At 40.5% G+C, this 20,619-nt stretch overlaps 2 protein-coding genes, 1 long non-coding RNA gene and 4 other non-coding genes across 8 annotated transcripts in view; 4 read left to right on the plus strand and 3 right to left on the minus strand.

The window, feature by feature from the left end:
- Window positions 1-520: 520 nt before the first annotated feature.
- Window positions 521-4,528, minus strand: LOC125902196 (ubiquitin-like). The gene is made up of 5 exons (XM_049598373.1): window positions 4,375-4,528; window positions 3,824-3,935; window positions 2,349-2,435; window positions 2,114-2,216; window positions 521-666 (listed from the first exon to the last, which is right to left on the minus strand). The coding sequence occupies exons 2-5, from the start codon at window positions 3,924-3,926 to the stop codon at window positions 573-575; spliced, it is 387 nt and encodes a 128-aa protein (XP_049454330.1). The 5' UTR covers window positions 3,927-3,935; window positions 4,375-4,528; the 3' UTR covers window positions 521-572.
- Window positions 4,529-4,675: 147 nt separating this feature from the next.
- On the minus strand, window positions 4,676-4,749 carry trnan-guu (transfer RNA asparagine (anticodon GUU)). The gene has a single exon. It is a non-coding gene; the product is annotated as a tRNA-Asn (tRNA).
- Window positions 4,750-4,879: 130 nt separating this feature from the next.
- Window positions 4,880-20,619, plus strand: part of LOC125902199 (uncharacterized) — a 35,029-nt gene continuing 19,289 nt past the window's right edge. Inside the window, exons 1-2 of the long non-coding RNA XR_007451066.1 lie at window positions 4,880-5,039; window positions 13,218-13,260. This is a non-coding gene — a long non-coding RNA (uncharacterized LOC125902199). The remainder of the gene's footprint in view (window positions 5,040-13,217; window positions 13,261-20,619) is intronic.
- On the minus strand, window positions 6,218-20,219 carry LOC125902189 (ceramide synthase 2-like). 2 transcript variants are annotated; one of them, XM_049598363.1, is made up of 11 exons: window positions 20,078-20,219; window positions 17,303-17,470; window positions 15,390-15,507; window positions 14,551-14,669; window positions 14,290-14,347; window positions 14,148-14,198; window positions 11,980-12,072; window positions 11,554-11,682; window positions 10,707-10,816; window positions 8,335-8,488; window positions 6,218-8,186 (listed from the first exon to the last, which is right to left on the minus strand). In XM_049598363.1, exons 2-11 carry the CDS (start codon window positions 17,467-17,469, stop codon window positions 7,968-7,970), a joined length of 1,218 nt encoding a protein of 405 aa, XP_049454320.1. In that variant the 5' UTR covers window position 17,470; window positions 20,078-20,219; the 3' UTR covers window positions 6,218-7,967. The 2 variants fall into 2 exon arrangements, with proteins under 2 accessions (XP_049454320.1, XP_049454318.1); XM_049598361.1 differs by having other exon boundaries at window positions 17,303-17,473.
- trnar-ccu (transfer RNA arginine (anticodon CCU)) lies at window positions 7,604-7,676 on the plus strand. The gene has a single exon. It is a non-coding gene; the product is annotated as a tRNA-Arg (tRNA).
- trnar-ccu (transfer RNA arginine (anticodon CCU)) lies at window positions 12,816-12,888 on the plus strand. The gene has a single exon. It is a non-coding gene; the product is annotated as a tRNA-Arg (tRNA).
- trnam-cau (transfer RNA methionine (anticodon CAU)) lies at window positions 13,530-13,601 on the plus strand. Its single transcript has one exon. It is a non-coding gene; the product is annotated as a tRNA-Met (tRNA).

Genomic DNA, 20,619 nt, shown 5'->3' on the forward strand with positions numbered 1-20,619 from the left:
TGCTTGACTTTGAAGGCGGCGTTCTAGAAAAAGAGAGCCTGGCTTTCAGTTAAACGTGCCTGAATAAAAGAAGCGGCCTTTTTTTTGTTTTGAAAGTAGATCAGTAACTTTGAAAACTATGGTGTCAAATTTTAGATTATAAAAAGTACAATAACCCACTGGAACCAGTGTATCAGGCGTTGAAGTACACTGCAGTTCGTTCCAGTTGTGTGGTGCAAATAATCTAAAAGCAATCTGTCCCAAGTCAGTGTTAGTTCTAGGTGCCTGCAGCACTAACCAGCCTTGCAAACGTGTGATGTGTTACAGCTCTCAAGCTAATAAATGACGTCAAAACTGAGAGCAATTTCAAACCAAATGTTGGTCCCTTCGAATCGAAAAAGAAGGCCAAGTCACTTTCACAATGTGTCTTCTGATCGTCTGTAGCTACAGAACACATCCACTGGTCTGAATTTGATGCAGTCACACAAACCAGGAAGATATTCTGAAGAGGACTCTAAGTAAGAAACCATCTACTAATCAATTGTGCTTGTCAGAATGTTTTATTGACAATATTGATCATTGATTCCAGCTGTTTACTTCAGCTTCTTCTTGGGTCTGAGGTGGTCGGTGTGTCCGCACTTCTTCTTGCGGCAGTTTGTGGCACGTGCATGTAGGCGAGCGTAGCACCTGAGCACGAGAGGAACAAAGTGTTAGATCACAATAACCATCATCATCGTGTCATTCTCACCCAACAATGTTCCAGTGCCTTTGTTTTTCTTTTTTCGTAAGCACACAACTAATACGAAGTACTTTGTTCAGTGTTTTTATCTCCACCTTCTCACTGAGCGGTAGTCCCTGTTTTATTAAGCTACACTTTAATGACAAATCTACAGACACAATCTGTCACAGTTTTTTCAGTCATTAACAATATTGAAAAAGTCAAAGTGATTATTTTTTTTTGCCTTTAATGGACAGGACAGTTAAGTGTGAAAGGGAGGGAGAGAGAGAGAGAGAGAGAGAGGGGATGACGTGCAGCAAAGGGCCACAGGCTGGGCTCGAACCTGGGCCACTGCGGCAACAGCCTTGTGCATGGGGCACCTGCTCTACCACTAAGCCACCGACGCCCCTGTTATGTTGAATTTGTGAAGAAAAAACTTTTTCAAATGCCTCCGGAGAATGAAGAATCCAAAAGCCAAGAAATTATTGATGAATAAATGAGTCAGTTCTTGAGGTATTATGTGACTTTGCTGAATTCAAACTGACCCTTTAAAGATGCATTTTTTTAATCCGTCATCTGAAAAAATTATGTTGACTGATTCTGATGCGTTTTATTGGTCTGTTTGGTGTGAAAATTCGCAATAAGTGACAAAAAATAAATAAATTAAAAAGACGCATTTCCTCCTTTGCCTCTCTCATCTCATCTGTCTGTCCTCCACATTCTGTGTGCATTCCACATCCTCCTCCTCTTTGTCATCATCCACCTGAATATTACTGTCTGACCTTAGTTATAAAATGAATCTGTCTTGTCACAGATATGTTCCGCCATCACATTATCTTCACTGATTCCTGGTCAAACGTCTCTAAAGGCTCTGACGGATGTGAAAAACAGAAAATCAAACCGTTTTTTATCATGGACGAATGTTTCGGACTCAGTATGCAAACGTTATACAATAATCCAAACTACCTCACTTACTGAGGCAGCAGTAGACCAGCAGCTCTGTTCAGCAAGGTAAAAGTCATGTTTTTGTCAATGGAGTCTGGCTTTGAAGAGAGAACATTCACTTTTAGTTCAGTTTGGATTCTTTGTTCAGCGGAGGCATGGGAGATTTAAAGTGTAACACGGGGTGAGTAACTGATATACAAATAGTCATTTTGGGGGATGAATTATTCCTTACAAAAACATTATCAGAAACACCAACTGCATTCATCCCCCAGTTTGAGAACACTGGGTTAGGCAGCTTTACACATCAGGATAAACCAGCCAACATCACAGAATCACATCACAGAAAAGTTTCAATATGAGATATATAAACATTTCTTGTGGTGTCAGCTCAGTCATATTCTCCCTTCCTGCTGTCTCTGAGGACAAATCCAGCCTCACCAGTATGACACCGTACTGTGTTTGCATACATACTTGCGGCACACCATCTTGTCACAGTTGTACTTCTGAGCCAGCATTTTCATGGAGGGCTCGATGATGCCCCCTCTCAGACGCAGCACCAGGTGGAGGGTGGACTCTGGGGAAGGAGAGAAATCATATAACAATCATGACGCAACAACGATGACAAAAGGCAGTGTTATAACGTCTGTCTTATAACGTCTGTCTTATAACGTCGGTGATGGTTCGTCACAGTGGAGGTGTAACGTACCCTTCTGGATGTTGTAGTCGGACAAGGTGCGTCCATCCTCCAGCTGTTTCCCGGCAAAGATGAGACGCTGCTGATCAGGGGGGATACCTGGGGAAAAAGTGCCACGACTGTGAATTGATGCTTGAGCCAGATGTGGAAAACCATTTAGTGTTTACAGCTGCCACTCAAATCATATCTCAGCGGTAGGTAAATACATAATAGGTGTACTTCTGATACTAATCTGACCCTTCATTCATGTACATGTGCTCTTACATGAAATACATAGTATCCTTAATATTTTTAAGTATGGACTGACTTTCAAGGAAACTTCCTACATCATCATATTAATGTGTATATTACAGATAAAGTGACTGATCACAGAAAACTAGTGTATTTAAATGCTCTTTGGGTTGTTTCAGATGTTAGAGTTGACACTGTGACACTACATACACCATTCAACCACTAATTCGCCTGGATATCTGGAGGGAATCCTCATGGAGGCATCCCATTCATTTCTTTGTTGTTGTTTTTCGATTATGCTTTTTATTGTTTCCTCGAGAAAGACGAATAACGAAAAATGAAAAGTCTGCAGCAACCTACACCATAACAACACATAGTTACTTGTACATATTATAACAAATTTCCAGACTGTATAAGTATATCAAAGAACACATCATTCATTAAAGAAAATAAAAGTAAAAAATAGAAATAAATAAGTAATAATAATGATAATAGTAATAATAAAAAAATAATAAATAAATAAATACTACTAATAATAATAAGAAGAACAATCTGATTCTTCTCTTTATTAAACCGAAACTAGACTACAAGAAGCACAGCTAGAAAGACAATGGAAGAAATGGACTCTATGCAAGACTCAGAAAGACGACACTAGACCGGAATAATAATCAATAGATAAATTAATCCTTAAGGCTGTAGAAATGCGTTTTTACCCAAGCAGGTTTTGTTTCGTAAGCTCTTATTATTTTCAGTTATTTTATTATGCTGTTGTAACTGATGTGTCAGTGTCACACAAGCTGTTTTAATAAAGATTTAAGTGAAAAAATAAAGAAATTGTGACACTATACAAAAATCTATTGATAGCATGTAAGGGCAAAGATGGGCAAAACAGAAAATAGGAAAATATATATGAAAAAAAACAGAAGCTTTTGTCAGACAAGATGTAATTTCATATCTCTACCTAGACTGAGAAAGGTGAGCTTATAGTGTCCAACCATGTTTATGTAAAAAATATAATTTCTATAAGGTTTTGGTAAGATTGATAAAACAACAAGTCTGAACAGTTTATATATATATCTTGTATATTGTATGGCAGTAGGACCTCTGAGCCATCAATTTGTTACTGAGAATTAGAGTTACACAGGAATTTGTGCATGGAGGAAAATAAAACAATATGCCACCCTAGTTGATGACACTATACATGAATTATATCAGCCCTGTTAATGATCTATAGGACAAATTATCATTGATTTTACCTTCCTTGTCCTGGATTTTGGCCTTGACGTTGTCGATGGTGTCACTGGGCTCCACCTCGAGGGTAATGGTTTTACCCGTCAGCGTTTTCACAAAGATCTGCATCTTGGCTCACTGGAAAGAAAGAAAATGTGTCAGACTAACTAAAATGGACCAACAAGCACAGCAAAAGTCAACTGAGAACAGAGGGCTTATCTTGTGCTTTTGATAAGTTACTTCCTCATATTTGTAATCAAGTATCCAGGTACAAGTATTTGCTATGCTTCAGTGTTTTCAGCAGGTTCTTTTCAACAACCAGTGTGCCAGGACAGATTGAAAAGACAGTATTATACATAGGCCTACTTAAAATGTAGATAAACAGGAGTTTAAAGACTATTTTAAACACGTGTAAGGTGAAATGCCTATTGGGCACAGCCGAAACACACCACATAGATAACTACTGCAGTTAAACCGACTGCTGACTAGATTTGAGCGCATCTCCCGTGAAATAATAAAGAAATAAAGGGAATAAAGAAAACGATATATTTAGAAGTTTAAATAAATCTGTACTCACGTCGTGACCATTCACCAGCCCCAGTGAGGCAAAACAGGAACTTGATGAGTCCGGTCCTGTGCTTAAGTAAGGGAAACAAGCTCATCCAGTTTTCAATAATCTAGTCCGGTGACACATCTGCACGGATGGAGGAGGGTTGGTGTGTTGATCGCAGGCGCTGACATGTTGTAGATTAATTAGCGGGGCACGATCTGACGTGTTTAAACGATTCACATGCATACGGTTGCTCTCAAATAGTGAAATAGACTGAGGAAATAAATGCTTATATCGAAAAAAAGAGAAAAGAAAACGAAAAACATGTCGTCCCTGGGTGGGCTCGAACCACCAACCTTTCGGTTAACAGCCGAACGCGCTAACCGATTGCGCCACAGAGACAACCATACACCCATATCTCAGTTCGAAAAATTTGAAATATCACTTTGTACATATTGTATATATATTTATATGTGATTACGTTGTTCACAGATGCACGGGCGCCATCTTGTGGCAGCGCCGGCACGCCGATCGCGTTAACCTCACGCGAGAGCATGTATTATTTTTCCCCGCTAGGTGGCTAATCAAGTCCGAAACATACAAATATAAAAAAAAGTAATTAAAAGAGATAAAAGCATACGAGACATTAAAGGATAGCGGCTGACAAGAAGCAAGACAAACATTAAAAGAAGGTAATGGTGAAATTTTTTTATCTTATCAGACTGTCGAAAAACAGCTAACGTTAGCTTAGCGTTAGCGCTAACTTCCTGCGTCATAGCCATAGCTAATTTAAGTTACTGAGACAAAGGTATTGTATTACACTCGGTAAATTAGTGACAGTTAACTTAAGTGTAGCCAACAAAGACATTTAATATGAACCAATAATTGACTGATATAATGTTTACTTGTGTTATTACAAATTAAACGATAGAGCCTCAACCAGTTAGCTAATGTTAGCAAAGTTAACCGTTACACTAGCATTGGCACGAGGAAAGGTGTTCGGAGGTATAACTTAGCTAACATTACCGTTAGCCAAATTAAAATGTACTCTTTGTTTACGGTAGCTATTAAAGTTGTATGTCTAAAGTGTGTTTAACAACATATAACAACTAGTTATGACAAAGAGCGAAAACTCACTTCTAAAGAGAAAGCCATCAAATAAAAGCACAAAATCACTCCATCTGTCATCATGACTGAGGACCAGTAATGCCAATTATTGAGCAAGTAAGATATTTGATCACGTTTGATTGGTAAAGGTGCAGCTCCAACCCCACTGACGATATTTAGCAATATTCAATCAAACACAAAGTGCGTTTATTCAACTTATCTCTTAAATTTGCCCCATTTACACTGTTTTTGATGCTATGACAGAGTATGTAATGTCTGTTACATTTCAGGATGGCACCCAGCATATTAGTGTCATCCTGGTGACAGCCAGCAGATGGCACTGTGGTACAGAAGAAGCTGTACAGCATGTAGTATGTGACATGATATAACTTAATTTATCCAAAGGGAAGTTACTGTGCAGCTAATAGTAAGAGTACAGATATAACAATCTGAAATGACAAGGATGGATGGAAAATAACAACAACGTGCAAATTCAAAATAAATATAATATTTGCACTGTTAAAAAAAACAGGTTAACAGTATTAACAGGTAAACAGTAAGGACCAAAAAGGTAGAGCCTCTAGAATAATTGTTAGAAAACAATTGATAAAAAACAAATTACGTTTTAAGTTACATACACTCAAACAACCTGTGAAATGATAGTGCAAGTGTAATTTATGTAATAAATGAAACAATTTAATTCTACTGAATCACAAATCAAAACTGTTTGTGTCTAAAAATCATCACAAGAAACATACATAGAAAGAGTAAAGTTAGGACTTTATTTCCTTCATTTAAATGTCTACTGCATGTTATGTAACAATTTCATGATTTTACAATATTAAACAACCACTTCTGTCTGTACTGGGTTTTACATCAGCAAGTTTACATCTATTTTTGCTATTGTGCTATTTCTTAGTCACAATCTCTTTTTGTCTACAAATGTGCTTTGTGAACTTGCTGTGTGACAAACAATGTAAACAATTTGTGGGGTGTAATGAAGAGAAACATCAGGCAGATACCTTCACAATTCCCAGATTTTACTACATACACAGGCCCTGTTTGCACCTGGTATTAACACTTGTCCTGGGTGACTGGATCACAAGTGGATACAGTATGTCTAAATACAGATGTGAATGCAGCAAATGTGCCTCAATGCGTCTTGACATCTGAGCACTCAGACCACATTTGGAGGTGGTCTGGACTGTATATGGCCACAGTGTTTCAGCAGTGTATACTGTAATGTGGGTTTCCAGCTTTGGGGCACTTCGTGGTGCTTCATCATCCTGTCTGAACCCAGCATCCACCCAGGTGTGCTCTTACGTACTGAAATTTGGCACTAATTTATTTGGAACAGTATCAATGAAATTCCATCAGTACCCTTAATTAATGCACCAAGTTCAGTACCTGTCCTTACTCAAGGTGTACACAGAGACTCATTCTAACAAAAGGTGTGAAGAGACGGACTTAGAGCTGTCCACTTGTGATTGGATCACCCAAGACAAACATTAATACCAGGCGTAAACTGGGCCACAGACTACCATTCCATAAATAAGTTAGTTAATAACGTCCACATTGTCAGTGCTACAGTCACTAAACAATGAATCATTCACAGTGAATGAGTCACTAAACAATGAATCATTCACAGTGCTTTCACAGCAGGTGTGAAAACCCCAGTGGCCTAATGGATAAGGCACTAGCCTCCTAAGCCAGGGATTGTGGGTTCCAGTCCCATCTGGGGTGCATAGGAGAGTGGCACAACAGAAGCGTGCTGGGCCCATAACCCAGAGGTCGATAGATCGAAACTATCCTCTGCTATCTAAACATTTTACAAACACTAATCATCAAACTCTCACTGCTTTACTCGACTAATTCCACTCTCTGTTAAATGTGGAGCACAGTGGCCTCAAGTTCAGTACCTGACCATACTCAAGATGCACACGGAGACTCATTCTAACAAAAGATGTGAAAGGACAGACTTAGAGCTGTCCACTTGTGATTGGATCACCCAAGACAAACATTAATACCAGGCGTAAACTGGGCCACAGACTACCATTCCATAAATAAGTTAGTTAATAATGTCCACATTGTCAGTGCTACAGTCACTAAACAATGAATCATTCACAGTGCTTTCACAGCAGGTGTAGAAGCCCCAGTGGCCTAATGGATAAGGCACTGGCCTCCTAAGCCAGGGATTGTGGGTTCGAGTCCCATCTGGGGTGCATAGCAGAGTGGCGCAGCGGAAGCGTGCTGGGCCCATAACCCAGAGGTCGATAGATCGAAACTATCCTCTGCTATCTAAACATTTTACAAACACTAATCAAACTCTCATAGCTTTACCTGTCTATTTACATGCTTCATTAAACGTAAAGCACAGTGGCCTCAGCATACAGAAACTGTGGTGAGGAGTCTAAAAGATCACATCCATCAAATGTCACTCTACATGTAAACCATGGCTGTTTATTTTGGGACACAAAAACTGGGACTTTATGTAAATGAAAAACATCAAGACTTTACTGAGCTTTGCGCATCCTGTCAGCTACAGATGCCCTGTGGTTGGTCAAATTATTGAGGACGCAACTGTTGGTCAACATAGACAGTTTGTTGTTCAAGGTGTCTTTACTTCTCTCCCAACAATAATCTCCTCCTTGATCCATATTTTCCTCTCCTCCTCTATCGTCCCCTTCATCTTCAACCTCGCTCTCTTCATCACTGCGCACATCTTTGTCCAGCTGGAGACAGAAGCAGATACAAGGTTTGACACATCTGACAGAGCTAACAAACTAATCTAATCTTAGATGTTAATGTAGGAATTGACACCACATCTTTCTCTATGAATGCTACCATGCAGTGCAAGTTGATTTTACAGCTGATTCTTACCTTGCCTGTCAGGAATTTATAAACCATGCGTAAGATTAAGCCAGCCCAGAAGATGTGAAGACCCTGCAGCACCATCAGGAGGACGTTGAAAAAGTAGTAACCAGCAAAAGGTTCAAACACCTCCATGGACAGTACCAGGGTGGTATGGATGATTCTGCAAGTAATCAAATAATTGCAATAACATTAGAGAAACTGTTACAAGTCAGCCATGCTGCATTAAAGGTTCAGTGGGTGGGCAGCCGCAGTAGCAGTGGCATCTAGCAGTGAGGTTGAAGAACTGGAACTTCTCCCGTGTGCCAAACATGTAGGCAAATTGTGGTGGCCAACACATATGGCCCTATTTAGAGAGTGTTTTACCCTGTTTCCACCGAGCAGTACAATATGATACTGTTTAGTTTGGTAGGTTTTTTCCGTTTCCACTGTGGAAAGTTGTGGATGGTACCAATGGAGCCGTTCCCTACCGTCCCCATTTTTGGTCCCCCCTCTGTTGGGGTACCTAGCACACAGAGCTGGTACTAAAAGGTGGAGCTGTGAACACTGCAGTCCATTGATCTGTCGATCAATAATGGACATTTACATAGGTTACTTAGTGGCTTTGCAATCTTTGCAATAAGCTTCTGCCACCGGTGCCGAAATTTCGTGGAAAAAAATCTGCTTTACAGCAGGAAACGCGTCATGTATTGCGAATTTGGTCGGTCAGCCAATCAGGGCCTGGAGCGAGTCCTTATGAGGAGTTGGGCATGAGATAGTTGAGTCACGAGCACAATGGCAGACGAACAAAGTTTGGAGACAAGTGAAAAACGGCCTAGCAAAAGAAAACAAGCTTTGCAAAGAAGAGCAGAAGGAGAGTGATAAAAGAAGAGGAAAAACAATACTAAACCTCAGTCAGGCGTTCAAGAGATGAAGGGAGCTCCGTGACCAAAGAGGCGTCAAAACTGTTGCTTTCTTTCTAATGGATCAGTAAGTAACACGGCTAAATGTTAGCTAGACGAGAGATGACTGTACTGTACTGGCTGCAAGTTTATTCCTAGCTGGCCAGCATTGCAAATCGCTGCAACCAGGGACCGGGTAGCAAGTGTTGGTCAGCTGACATCCTCGTTGCCATTCTACGGCAGCCCTCGGACAGTGATACCCCCCTCCCTTCCGTCTGTTCTCTTCTCACGGAGGCAGCTATCGACGGACATCGCCCAGCTAAGTTACGCCCACCTAAGTGAACACTGAACTTTGTTTCCCATTCAATTTGAGCTCCAACCGGCCGCATCATTTCCATACGGTACCGTTTATTCTAGAATCGGGACTGTTTACGTGTGCATGTTGGTATAATTCCACTGTGTCCACTGTTGTTTGTACTGTACATATTGGTATAATTTACTGTGAGTTGTTTGTACTGGTACTGTACATATTGGTATAATTTACTGTGAGATGTTTGTACTGGTGCTGTGCATTCTGGTATAATTATTTGCATTACTAGTTGTTTTTTCTTCAGATAAATCTGATAATTGTTGCTCAGTCTCTTTACTCATTTATTTAGCAGAGTGTCCACACACCTTCTCATTCTACATAGAGGTATACCGGTGGCTTTACAGCCTACATTTCATTGATTATCTCTGATCCCCAAGGTCAATTTGGTCGTTGCCACAGTGCAATGCAACACCACTCAAAATAGGTGGCGCCAAGCTAAAAAAAGACGAATCCTATCTGTTGCCTCTTTAAGGTGGAATATTAACTTGTAATGTTACTCAGTGTTTGAGTTAATGACATGAATCCATCAGCACACCTTAAGTGTTTGAAAATATATGTTAATTTTGACCACATCATGTAAACTGTACTGTATGTGTCACTTGGAGGAAAAAAAGCATGTTGGAGCGTTGTTCCTGCGGGCTCCAGCAACACTGCGCTTGCCTTAGAAGGACTAAAAGCACAAACCTGCTAGAGGTGCAGACTGATAAAGGAGGAAATGCAGTGAGTGCTGGACGGAACAGCGAGTGACAACAACCCTGCTGTCATGAAAGAATACTGTTTGTGGTAGCAACGCTATGGTCTAGGTACCCTGTCTGAAGGGTTACTGTTGGTTCCAAAGTATCATACCAAAAGAGTTTGGTGGAAACAGGGCTCTTAATTTGTCCATTTTAGGCTACTGTAGAAAGATATGGCGGACTCTATTGGAGAGGACATACTCGGTATGTAAATACCAGTGGCTCATTCTAAGGTAACAAAAGCACAACAATTCTTATTTTCAAGTGATGATAAACTAATGAAAACATAGTTATGAATATTATATACCATTTCTGCCAATTGATGCCCCTCAATCCTACACACTGGACCTTCAAGTTGTTGAAAAATGAAAAAGACACCTTAAGGGTAAACCTTACCTGCTGGGGAAAATCACCAGTCGAGTCACGAGGAAGACCGTAGTAAACACAACAAACAGTGTGTCACACGTTTTCCTCCAGCCAGTGCCGTAGTTGAACATCTTGGCAGACTGCAAAAATACAAATGATGGTATTCATCAAACAAATACAAACCACAATTGAAGCTGTATGTAAAGCACAGTCACCATACTGAACAGAACATTATTTAAGCTTTATGCAAAAAGGGCTACTGAGCCAAGGCTGGGGATTAGGGTAATAGGTCAACAGGAAAACATGTCTTCAACAAGGGGAAACTAAAAATGAACATGAATGTCAGTTCAGTCCATGATGAGACTGTAACTGTAAATGTTATCAGCATCGACTTTCCTGTTGTTTTCTTTTACACGTCTTACTGAGTTTACTTAGTAAAAAAAAAAAAGAGCTTTTTCTTTTTTAATATTCATTATATTCTTATCTACAATCGATTGTTTTGTTCAGGTAAACAGGGCATCACGGGCTGCTAAAGTGCTTTTAGCTATCAGGACTCAGTCACAGGATCTGCCTGCTGACCGCTCACAATAGACACTTCTTTTCTAAGAACAACCTCAAGCACAAAGTGAACCTCTGGCTATAATTTACAAAATTTAGACTCACTTTGGTAGGGCTACACAGAGGCAGAAAAAAGGCCAACAGGGAAGTGAATCTATGGTGACATGCCCTGAGGAGATCAGTTATATGTTTAAGGTCCCGTGTGACTGTTTGGCTCAGGCCCTAGAGTCTGAATAGATGGCAAGAGACGCTTAATGTACAAATTGTTCTTTTGAGTCCCACCAATGTTACATGAAAGCAGCATGGCAGGTGATATTACCTCCAGCAGAATGTCAGCAGAGTCATGAAGCAGCATGACCAAGGTGCCGATGCGAATGTAGTTGGCACAGTAGGAGAAACTGAGCAGGAAGATGGTAGCCAAATGATGGATCACCTGTTCTTTAAAATCCTGGCAAAGTACACATACAGTAAATGTAACATCAGTGAAATAAAATGACCTTCGTCTGTCAACGGAATGATTTAAATTCCTGCCCTCAAAGTAACTTATTAACCCTGTGTTAAGTGAAATTTCTCATTAATGCAGAAGTGCAAGCCATCAAGTATTAAATATGACTAGGCTTAAGCAAACACAAGGCTAATACCTTCACTCATGTCCTTCTCTAAAGGGCAAATGTGTTGTGAGGCAGTGTAGATTAAAAACTCAGTTGTGTAACATTTATGCGTGAATGGATGTTGAGGTCCTCACCTTCCTCTTGATGTCCACATAGATCCGGAGGAGCAAAGAGCCATAAAAACCCAACTCCAGCATGTAGTACCAGTAATGAGCTTTCTCCATGGGCTGGGGACAAACATCATTCAATAGTCATTAAAAAGTCAAACAAAAACACCTGGATATTTACTGGTGAAAGTAAAAGTAGGTAAAAGTACACATTTTCACTATTGCCCGTAGTGCTTTTTATTAATCTAGATTGATTTGGTGTGAGTTGCTGAGCGTTGGAGATATCAGTCTTAGAGATGTCTGCCTTCTCTTCACTATAATAGCACTCAGCTTGTGGTGCTCAAAGCGTCAAAAAAATACATTTGAAAAACCCAGCAGCAAGGTCTCTTTCCAGAAATCATGACTGGGTTGCTCATGATAATCCACAGACCTCGTTGTGAGCAGTTTCATGTAGGCACTATTTTCTCTTCACAGAACTACACTTGCCAACCATATCACTGCAAAGAAGGAATTGTGCTTCTACGGCTAGCTCATCTAGCACCATTGAGCTAGCTAATGTTACAGCTCAGCTGAGGAGGACGCCACTAATGTTTACATATCCCACTGTCACCGGCACGAGCCTGTCATCCATGAGTAGATGCAAGTTTTCTTCTGTGCAGTGATACAGTTTGCGGGTGTGGTTAGGTAGAAAGAACAAATTACAATGAAGAGAAACATGAGACAGGCACTGCATGCTTTCACAATACCCTGGTTTTACTTCACACACAGACTAACATCCTGCCCATAAAAAGCTTTTATAGAGTTTATGTTACAGTCACTGAACACTGAATCGGTCACAGTGTTGTTGTTCTCCATCTACAGAAGCCCCAGTGGCCTAATGGATAAGGCACTGGCCTCCTAAGCCAGGGATTGTGGGTTCGAGTCCCATCTGGGGTGCATAGCAGAGTGGCGCAGCGGAAGCGTGCTGGGCCCATAACCCAGAGGTCGATAGATCGAAACTATCCTCTGCTATCTAAACATTTTACAAACACTAATCATCAAACTCTTCACTGCTTGTCTAATTCCACTCCCCATTAAACATGAAGCAAAGTGGCTTCAGCATACAAAACCATTAGTGAATTACTTGAGTACTTGATCAACAGAACATTAATTAGAAATTAATTGATGATTCCATCTTTTAATTGAAAAGGCCAAACATTTGCTGGTTCTAGCCTTTTTAGTCTTCTGTGATACTAAACTAAATCTAAATATCTTTTGTTTTTCAGACTTTTGGCCGGACAAAGACATCTCCCTGGGCTTTGTGAAACAGTAAGTCACTTATTTCTGACATTTTATCGAGCAAACAATTAGTCTGCAGTAAACGCTACAATGAACAGCAGGCAGGCACTGAACACTTTCATGATTCAATGATTCTTCACACAAATGCAGAAGAAGATTATCTCAAAAAGGATTATAGTGCCAGTGTTCCTGTCACTGATGTGTGCACAGTGGCTTCCCAGCAGCCCCAGAGGCCTGTCAGGGATAAAACACTGGCCTCCAAAGCAATTCTTTGGCACCGAGCCTTATGGGAGATGAGAAGCAGAGTGGCGCAGCGGAAGCGTGCTGGGCCCATAACCCAGAGGTCGATGGATCGAAACCATCCTCTGCTATAGGAATGATGCTTTTAAAAGAAAAGCCCTGAATGTCTTTTGGTATTGGAGTGTTGATCAGATTAAATAAATGTTTGATGTCATCGGTTTGGGGCAGAGTTGCTCTCGATGCAAAAACACTTCGAGTTAAATATCAATATATATGAAGCGCTAAAGAAGCACCTATATTCATAACAGTCTTAATTGCAATCATTTAAATGGCATGAGGATATTCTGGCAAAAAATTAACATAAAACATAGAAATAAAGAATACATCATTGTTCTTTCCTTCCTAACCATGGTATTCTTCCATGAAATGAGACAGAATATGCATTGTTCTAATGAGAATGAGGAAAAAGATGTGCTTGTTTAATAGTTCCTCTTTTAAACAAATGCAGTCTGTTTCCTTCAAACTCAGAGTTCAGTCACACTTGAACACTAACAGCTTCCACACAAAACAAGGCGTTCCTTATGATGTTGTAATATAGGACAAACCCTGACAAGAATGAAGTCATGAAATAGGACACACTAACTATCCAAAGGCGTGAGATGATGCTGTGTTTTTACCTGATATGGATATTGCCTCCAACATTCCCTGTGGTCCCAGAACCATGGTCTCTGGAGATAAAAGACAAAGACAGTGTTAAAGCTGTAAGACTTACATGGCAATGTTATTGCTTTAAAAACTTTTTTTGAAACTCATACTCACATCTATCAAACAGGCGAGTCCACCTATGAAGGCTGTGAGGTAGAAAAAGAACCTCCAACTGCAAAATAAAACACATTAAAACAAATAAATCAACATAGCTTCAAAGTGTGTCTCTTTGTGCAGTGGCAATTCTTTAAAATTAGTCAAGTTCTCAGGTGATTTCTTTCCCCTGCTGTCTCTAGATTTTGCAGTGAATACTGATTAAAGTCTTCTTGCGGGAAGTCTTCTGTTAATCGAACGATAGAAGGGTTGAGCACTTACGCAGCTTCACCAAACTTCTTGGATCGACAGGGCCTGTCTTGATTCCTGCGAAGTCTGAACCAGGTCTCGATCTGCCTCTGGGTTTTGCCACACAGCGACATCAAAGTCACAATTTCACTCTGGAACAACAATAGAAGGGAGAAATCGATTAAATGAAGAGGAATAGAAAGCAGAAAGTGGTCTTGGAAGACATAGAGTATAATGTAATTAGAAATGGAAAGCATAAAGGAGGAAATAACAAAGGGGAGAAACAGACACAGGCAGAGCGATCATCCTAACTTCATCTTGGGATCATCTTAACTTCCCAAAGTGTTATCAAAGCAAAATGTAAAAGTGTTTGCTGAATAAGTGAAGTTATTTTTGTGTGTTGTGTTTTTAATGTCTCCTGCAGCAGATTAATGATCATCTGTAGGGTTGGTACAAACAGGCCTGCTGGGATTAATTAAATTTGGTTGTGTGATGCAGTAAAAGTTTTATAGTCTGTGTTATTATTTTATATATACATAGAGAGAAATAAATGTGAGTAACTTTTTAGGAGCATTACTAGATTATCCAAAAGCTGAGAGAGAATAGTGTAAATGGCTTCTGTAAATGTGATGTTCCCCCAGGCTAAGTGTTTTTAGGAACAAAGAAGTGTTAAAATCACAGTGTTCATGTACCGCTGTGCTTTTCACCGGGAACTATCCCAACAGCAAACGAACAAGTAAATGCTTAAAATGAGCATTTGAGAAATTTAACAACCCGTTGCCTTGATCCTTTTGTAACTTCTTCCAGATGACATAAAAACATGCTACAAATGGAGCTGAGCTGCATGCATGCTGAGGCCTTTTCAGACTAACTTGTGTTGGCTGTCTGCTCCTCTGGGTGTAAAACGACTCCAGCTTCGGGGAGGGGGCAGCAGTCACTTGTCTTCTATACCTCAGCCCCACACATCTGCCCATGGGTGGGGCCAAAAACCTGGAGGCAACAAAAGACAAATGATTACACAAATGATAATACGCCAGTAACACCCATTGAGAGACAGTCAGGGTGCCAGCCTGCAGTTGTTTAGCCAGACTCACTGTACAAGCTGTTAAACTGTCTAAAGCAAACAGTTTGCTTGGATAACTGAAGGCTGTACTGTATGCTTCCATTCAGACAGCCAACAAAGCAGTGTGTGTGCATGTCCGTGTGTATGGGTGTATAGTATTACCACTAAGCTTGATAGATATTTGCATTTAAGATAACATGATATAAGAATTTTGCAGATTTCCAGGAGAGAAAATTTGCATGAAATCACAAGATACAGTCCAGAGAAGTTGAAAAATATATAAAATATAACAAAGTTAGAAAACTATATACTTTACATTGCTCAAACCAGTATGTAGTAGTAGTGAGATAAAATAGGGAGCACTGCACTATGTTAAGGCTCTGTGTAGGTCATTGTAAAACAATCAGGTGCTCCTCAAGGATGGGGCAAAGAGTCACTCAAAGATAAAAACTTGCCAGCTCACTTAATGTTAAAGTCCATCGTACAAGCAGACAGTCCAAAAATGCATCTGAGACACACTTTGAATGACTATGTTAATTATTTACAGTGTACATTCATATAGTTTTCATCTGTAATTTCTGTCAATATGTTTTGTCCAGTAGGGTTATACCAATATATCATGTGAGCTGTGTCACATGACCCTCACATGAGGTCTTAAATTGCACACCTGTGTTCAATGCATTTTACACCCCAATGAAGACTCTTTAGTCAAAACGTGTTGGTTATCCATGTACTAAAAAAGGATTTTTAACTACAGCCAGGGTACCTCAGATGCATTTTTGGACTGCCTGCTTGTGCTATGGACTTTTACACTGAGCGAGCCAGCCAGTGGCTGTTTTTTTATCTGTAAGCATATCATAATGTTGTCACAAAACTGGAATTTCTAACTTGGACACAAGACCTTGAGAAAATATCAATATTCAATGCCATTTTCGATACCACAGGGAAAAACTGATATTGAGGGCATACAAGATAAATATAGCAAAGCTATACCATGACAACGACAAATTTTCTGTTCTTGGTTAGTAGCAGAGAACAGCAGAATGACTGAAACATAGCATGGACAGTATTTATTAACAACATCTGCTATAGTAAAAGATACCAGAATAAATTAGCATAGTATTTGAACAATAACAATGACATTTAACTGGGTTTAACGAGCCATTTGATTCCACTGCTGTGAATATTATAATGGTTAACACTCTGGAGATGTAATCAACCAATCAAACCCCTGAAGACAACCTGCGTATGTGTAAAAAGTGCCTAAGAGGCTTGTTATGCACTCCTAACAAGCTGCACCTATAGTATGCAACTACCTATAGTTTCCCTTTTAAGTTGATAACTGAGCATGTGTTTTATTAGATTTTGGAAATAAACTAAAAAGCATCAAATGAGGGAAAAGCATTTCATGCAAACAGAATTTGGTTTTTAGCTATAATTTAAAATAACTTTCACTGAAAAGGAACATTTCCTATACTGTCTGTCTCTCTGTCTAGTCCCCAAAGGCCACTTTTGTCCTGATGATAACAATGCCTGCTCTGCCGAAACACCTGCTCACTCACCCACAGGAAATTCTGAAAATACAGAACGATATTTATTAAATGAGGGTTGTCAGTGTTATTTCAGCTTAGGCAGGATAAATATTTATCTTCCTGTAAAACCTACACATCCCAAACACATCACTCAGATCTTTACAGAACAAAGAGATTAGGTGTGTTTTACCTCTCAAACACATAGCGAAGGGCAACAAAGCCCAGTGCGAGAGGCAGGGCTATGAGAAGGTCCTGGGGTAACGGTCGGTCTGAGTCTGACAACTGTTCCACGTCTCTCCAGGTCACACCTGGAGGAAGCCAGTAGTCCTCCCTCCAGAAGTCAGGCAGCAGGTCCATTCTGCTGCGGATTGACAGGAATTTTAGGAAACATAGTGAAGATGATGTTTAAAACAGAGATTTCCTCATAGTTAAGCTTCAGCCCAATCCAATGTGATTTCATCGAGGTAAACCCAGTCTGGAAAGTCTCCAACTTGAATTTAGGTAAGCAGTGACTAGGGTGAGACGTCAGAGGCTGTGTTTGTATGTGTGTTTGTACAGTATGAAGGCATGGTGGCATGTCAAAGAGAGATAAAGAGGGAATACTATGATGACATATCATAAACAGGTAGAGCAGGTCGGCTAATCCTAAAATCTGCAGTTCAATCCCCAGCTCCAGTCTGCATGTTGAAGTATCTTTGGGCAAGTTAATGAACCCCATATTGCTCCCAATGGCTGTTCCATTGGTGTATGAGTCAGTATAAATAGTTAACTAAGGTAGCAGGTGGCACTTTATAAGGTAGCCTTGACCTCCAGTGTATTAATGTGTGTGTATGAATGAATGAGACTATGTAGTGTAAAAGCGCGTTGAGTGGTCGGATGACTAGAAAGGCACTATGCAAGTTCAAGTCCCTTTACCATTATCATCTTGAGAGCTTATGGACAACATAGTGTAATATTTGCCACATCTGATGCCTGTCTCTACCTCAACTACAAAACAAACCAACCAGGAGAAGACAACAATAATACACCTGGGGACACCCGAACAGGGCGTGTTCAAATGGCCATAGGCCTGTTTTGTCACACTATGAGAGCTCTTGAAAAGTTTTTTCAATCTGACTCCTGCAACTGGTGGGGGTTCCTGCACTGTGGAAGACATTGTGTCTCATCCCAAGAAGGCACCAGATGACTTACAGCTAGTTACCTTGAGATCTCATATAATGACGACCTTGAAATGGCTGCTGCTCCATCTCCTTAGACCCCAGGTCCACTAACTATGTGCTTGACCCACTGCAGTTCGCGTACAAGGAGAAGGTGGGTGTGGAAGATGCTATCCTCTTTGTACTACACAGGGCTTACCCTCACCTGGACAAGCAGAGCTGTGCTGTGAGGATCGTGTTTTTCATTTTTCCAGCACCTTCAACACCATTAAGCCCCTCTTACTGAAAGACAAGGTAACAGTGATGATGGTGGACTCACATCTTGTGACCTGAGGGGATATGCAAATCAGTGTGACTTGGTGTGGCCATAGGTGACAATGGGAAAGGCCCACTGGATCACAGACTACTTCACAGGGAGGTCAACAGTATGTCAGGCTGAAGGACTGCTTCCCTGAGACTTTGGTCAGTAGTACTGGCACACCACAGGGGACTGTGCTTGGCCCTGTCTTGTTTACTCTTTACACTTCTGCTTTCAAGCACAACTCGAGTCATGCTGCATGCAGAAGTTGTCAGATGACACTGCAACACGGGGGTGTATTAAGGGTGGACAGGAGGATGAGTACAGGAGCCTGGTTTAGGACTTTGTGTCATGGTGGTGGCGGCCAAACCATCCAAAGCTGAACACCTCACAGGGAAACTACCTCACAGGGAGACAACAGTATGTCAGGTTGAGGGACTGATTCTCTGAGACTGTAGTCAGTAGCACTGACACCCAATAGGGACTGTGCTTTGTCCAGTCTTGTTTACCTTTTACATTTCTGTTTTCAAGCACAACACTGAGTCATGCCACATGCAGAAGTTCTCAGATGACACTGCAATTGTGGGGTGAACTAGGAGCAAACAGGAGGGGGAGGACAGAACCCTGGTGGATGACTTTGCGACATCATGCAGGTCGAACCATCTACAGCTAAACATCTCCCAGACAAAAGAGATGGTGATGGACCAGGCCCCATCTGCAACTAGTCTCCAATGAGGTACTATTTCCTGAGGAGGCTGAGGTCCTTCAACATCTGAAGGAAACTACTGCTGATGTTCTACCACTCAGTTGTCACCAGCCTTTTCATCTATGCTGTGGTGTGCTGAGGTGGCAAACTCTTGCAAACTAAACTTCTGGTAGCCTACTAGAATAATAAAATCAATTGTTTTTCATACATTTTGCTGCAATAAAAATGACTTACCTGAGATGAACAGACTGAAAACCTTATCTTAACAGATAAAATAGATATTGGAAAAGTTTGGGGACATTATTTGCAGTTCAAAAAAAGGTAATAAATTGCAATATATCGTAGTATATGTTATGATAATACGCAATCACTACTTTTAAATTGAATTAATATTCTGTTGTGACTTAAGTATCGTGATTACCTCATGTTGTAGGGCCTCTGGGGATTCCTTCTATCTATCTATCTATCTATCTATCTATCTATCTTTTAATTATATATTGCCAAGCCCCATACTATCATTACTAAGTCACAGCCTAACTATAAACACATTATATCCTTTAGGAATATTACTTAGTCTGTCAATAATGCCATACAACAATGATACATGTAAATCTGTCAAACATATACAATACAAAGACTAAACTCAACTAAAGAAGATCACAAGTATACAGCCTATGCAGAAATAGAGAGATGTCCTATATCTTCCCTTTGTTGAAAACCAGCCAGTAGTTAGTAGATTATCATCATTAACACGGTGAAACGCACCAAGTTGAAGTTAAACTGTTGAAAGAAATTGGGACTCACCTTGCGAAGCTGTATGCAAATGATGAACTGATCGATCCTGAGGATGAAGGAGGAATAAAGTCCAACTTGTTTCAGCCTGATGTGGCTGATGATGCGCCTCAGCACCGCTAAATCCCTCCTGACTACCAGACAGGAGTGAGTCGTTCAGTCACCGCGGCTCAGGCGTCAAGTTAGTCGGGGACGGTGAAGAGGAGCTGCTGCTGATTTCAAAATAAAAGCCGCTTGTAGAGCGCCTTAAAGTTTGCAGTGATTTCAGGCACCAAAATGAAAACGTGGGTGCAAAAAGAGCTCTGTTTATGTTTTCCATGGCACGTTTGCCCGTTTCTCCCTTAAAAAAAGTAAAATTAATCAAATTTAATCATGTTGCTTTACAGTTTTGCACAGACACTCGACAGTAACTGCCTGTAAAGGTAACTCAGGTCTACTTTTATTCTGAAAGTTTCCGGTACATGCGTCCTTATGTAACAGGAGGATGTAACTTGATGGTTGAGCGGCTATTGAAACACAAGGGGCGTCTCCTGCTCATAGCGACGGTTCACAAC

Source organism: Epinephelus fuscoguttatus, linkage group LG15 (genome assembly GCF_011397635.1).
Source record: "Epinephelus fuscoguttatus linkage group LG15, E.fuscoguttatus.final_Chr_v1".
Lineage (NCBI taxonomy): Eukaryota > Metazoa > Chordata > Actinopteri > Perciformes > Serranidae > Epinephelus > Epinephelus fuscoguttatus.

Excerpts from the sequence above, each read along its gene's own strand:
- LOC125902196 (XM_049598373.1), bottom strand. The coding sequence starts at position 3,926 with ATGCAGATCTTTGTGAAAACGCTGACGGGTAAAACCATTACCCTCGAG. Across the intron at positions 2,436-3,823 it reads CAAAATCCAGGACAAGGAAG|GTATCCCCCCTGATCAGCAG; the intron begins GTAAAATCAATG and ends CTTTTTCCCCAG. Across the intron at positions 2,217-2,348 it reads CGACTACAACATCCAGAAGG|AGTCCACCCTCCACCTGGTG; the intron begins GTACGTTACACC and ends CTCCTTCCCCAG.
- LOC125902189 (XM_049598363.1), bottom strand. The coding sequence starts at position 17,469 with ATGGACCTGCTGCCTGACTTCTGGAGGGAGGACTACTGGCTTCCTCCA. Across the intron at positions 10,817-11,553 it reads CTGCTGACATTCTGCTGGAG|TCTGCCAAGATGTTCAACTA; the intron begins GTAATATCACCT and ends GTATTTTTGCAG. Across the intron at positions 8,187-8,334 it reads ATAAATTCCTGACAGGCAAG|CTGGACAAAGATGTGCGCAG; the intron begins GTAAGAATCAGC and ends TTCTGTCTCCAG.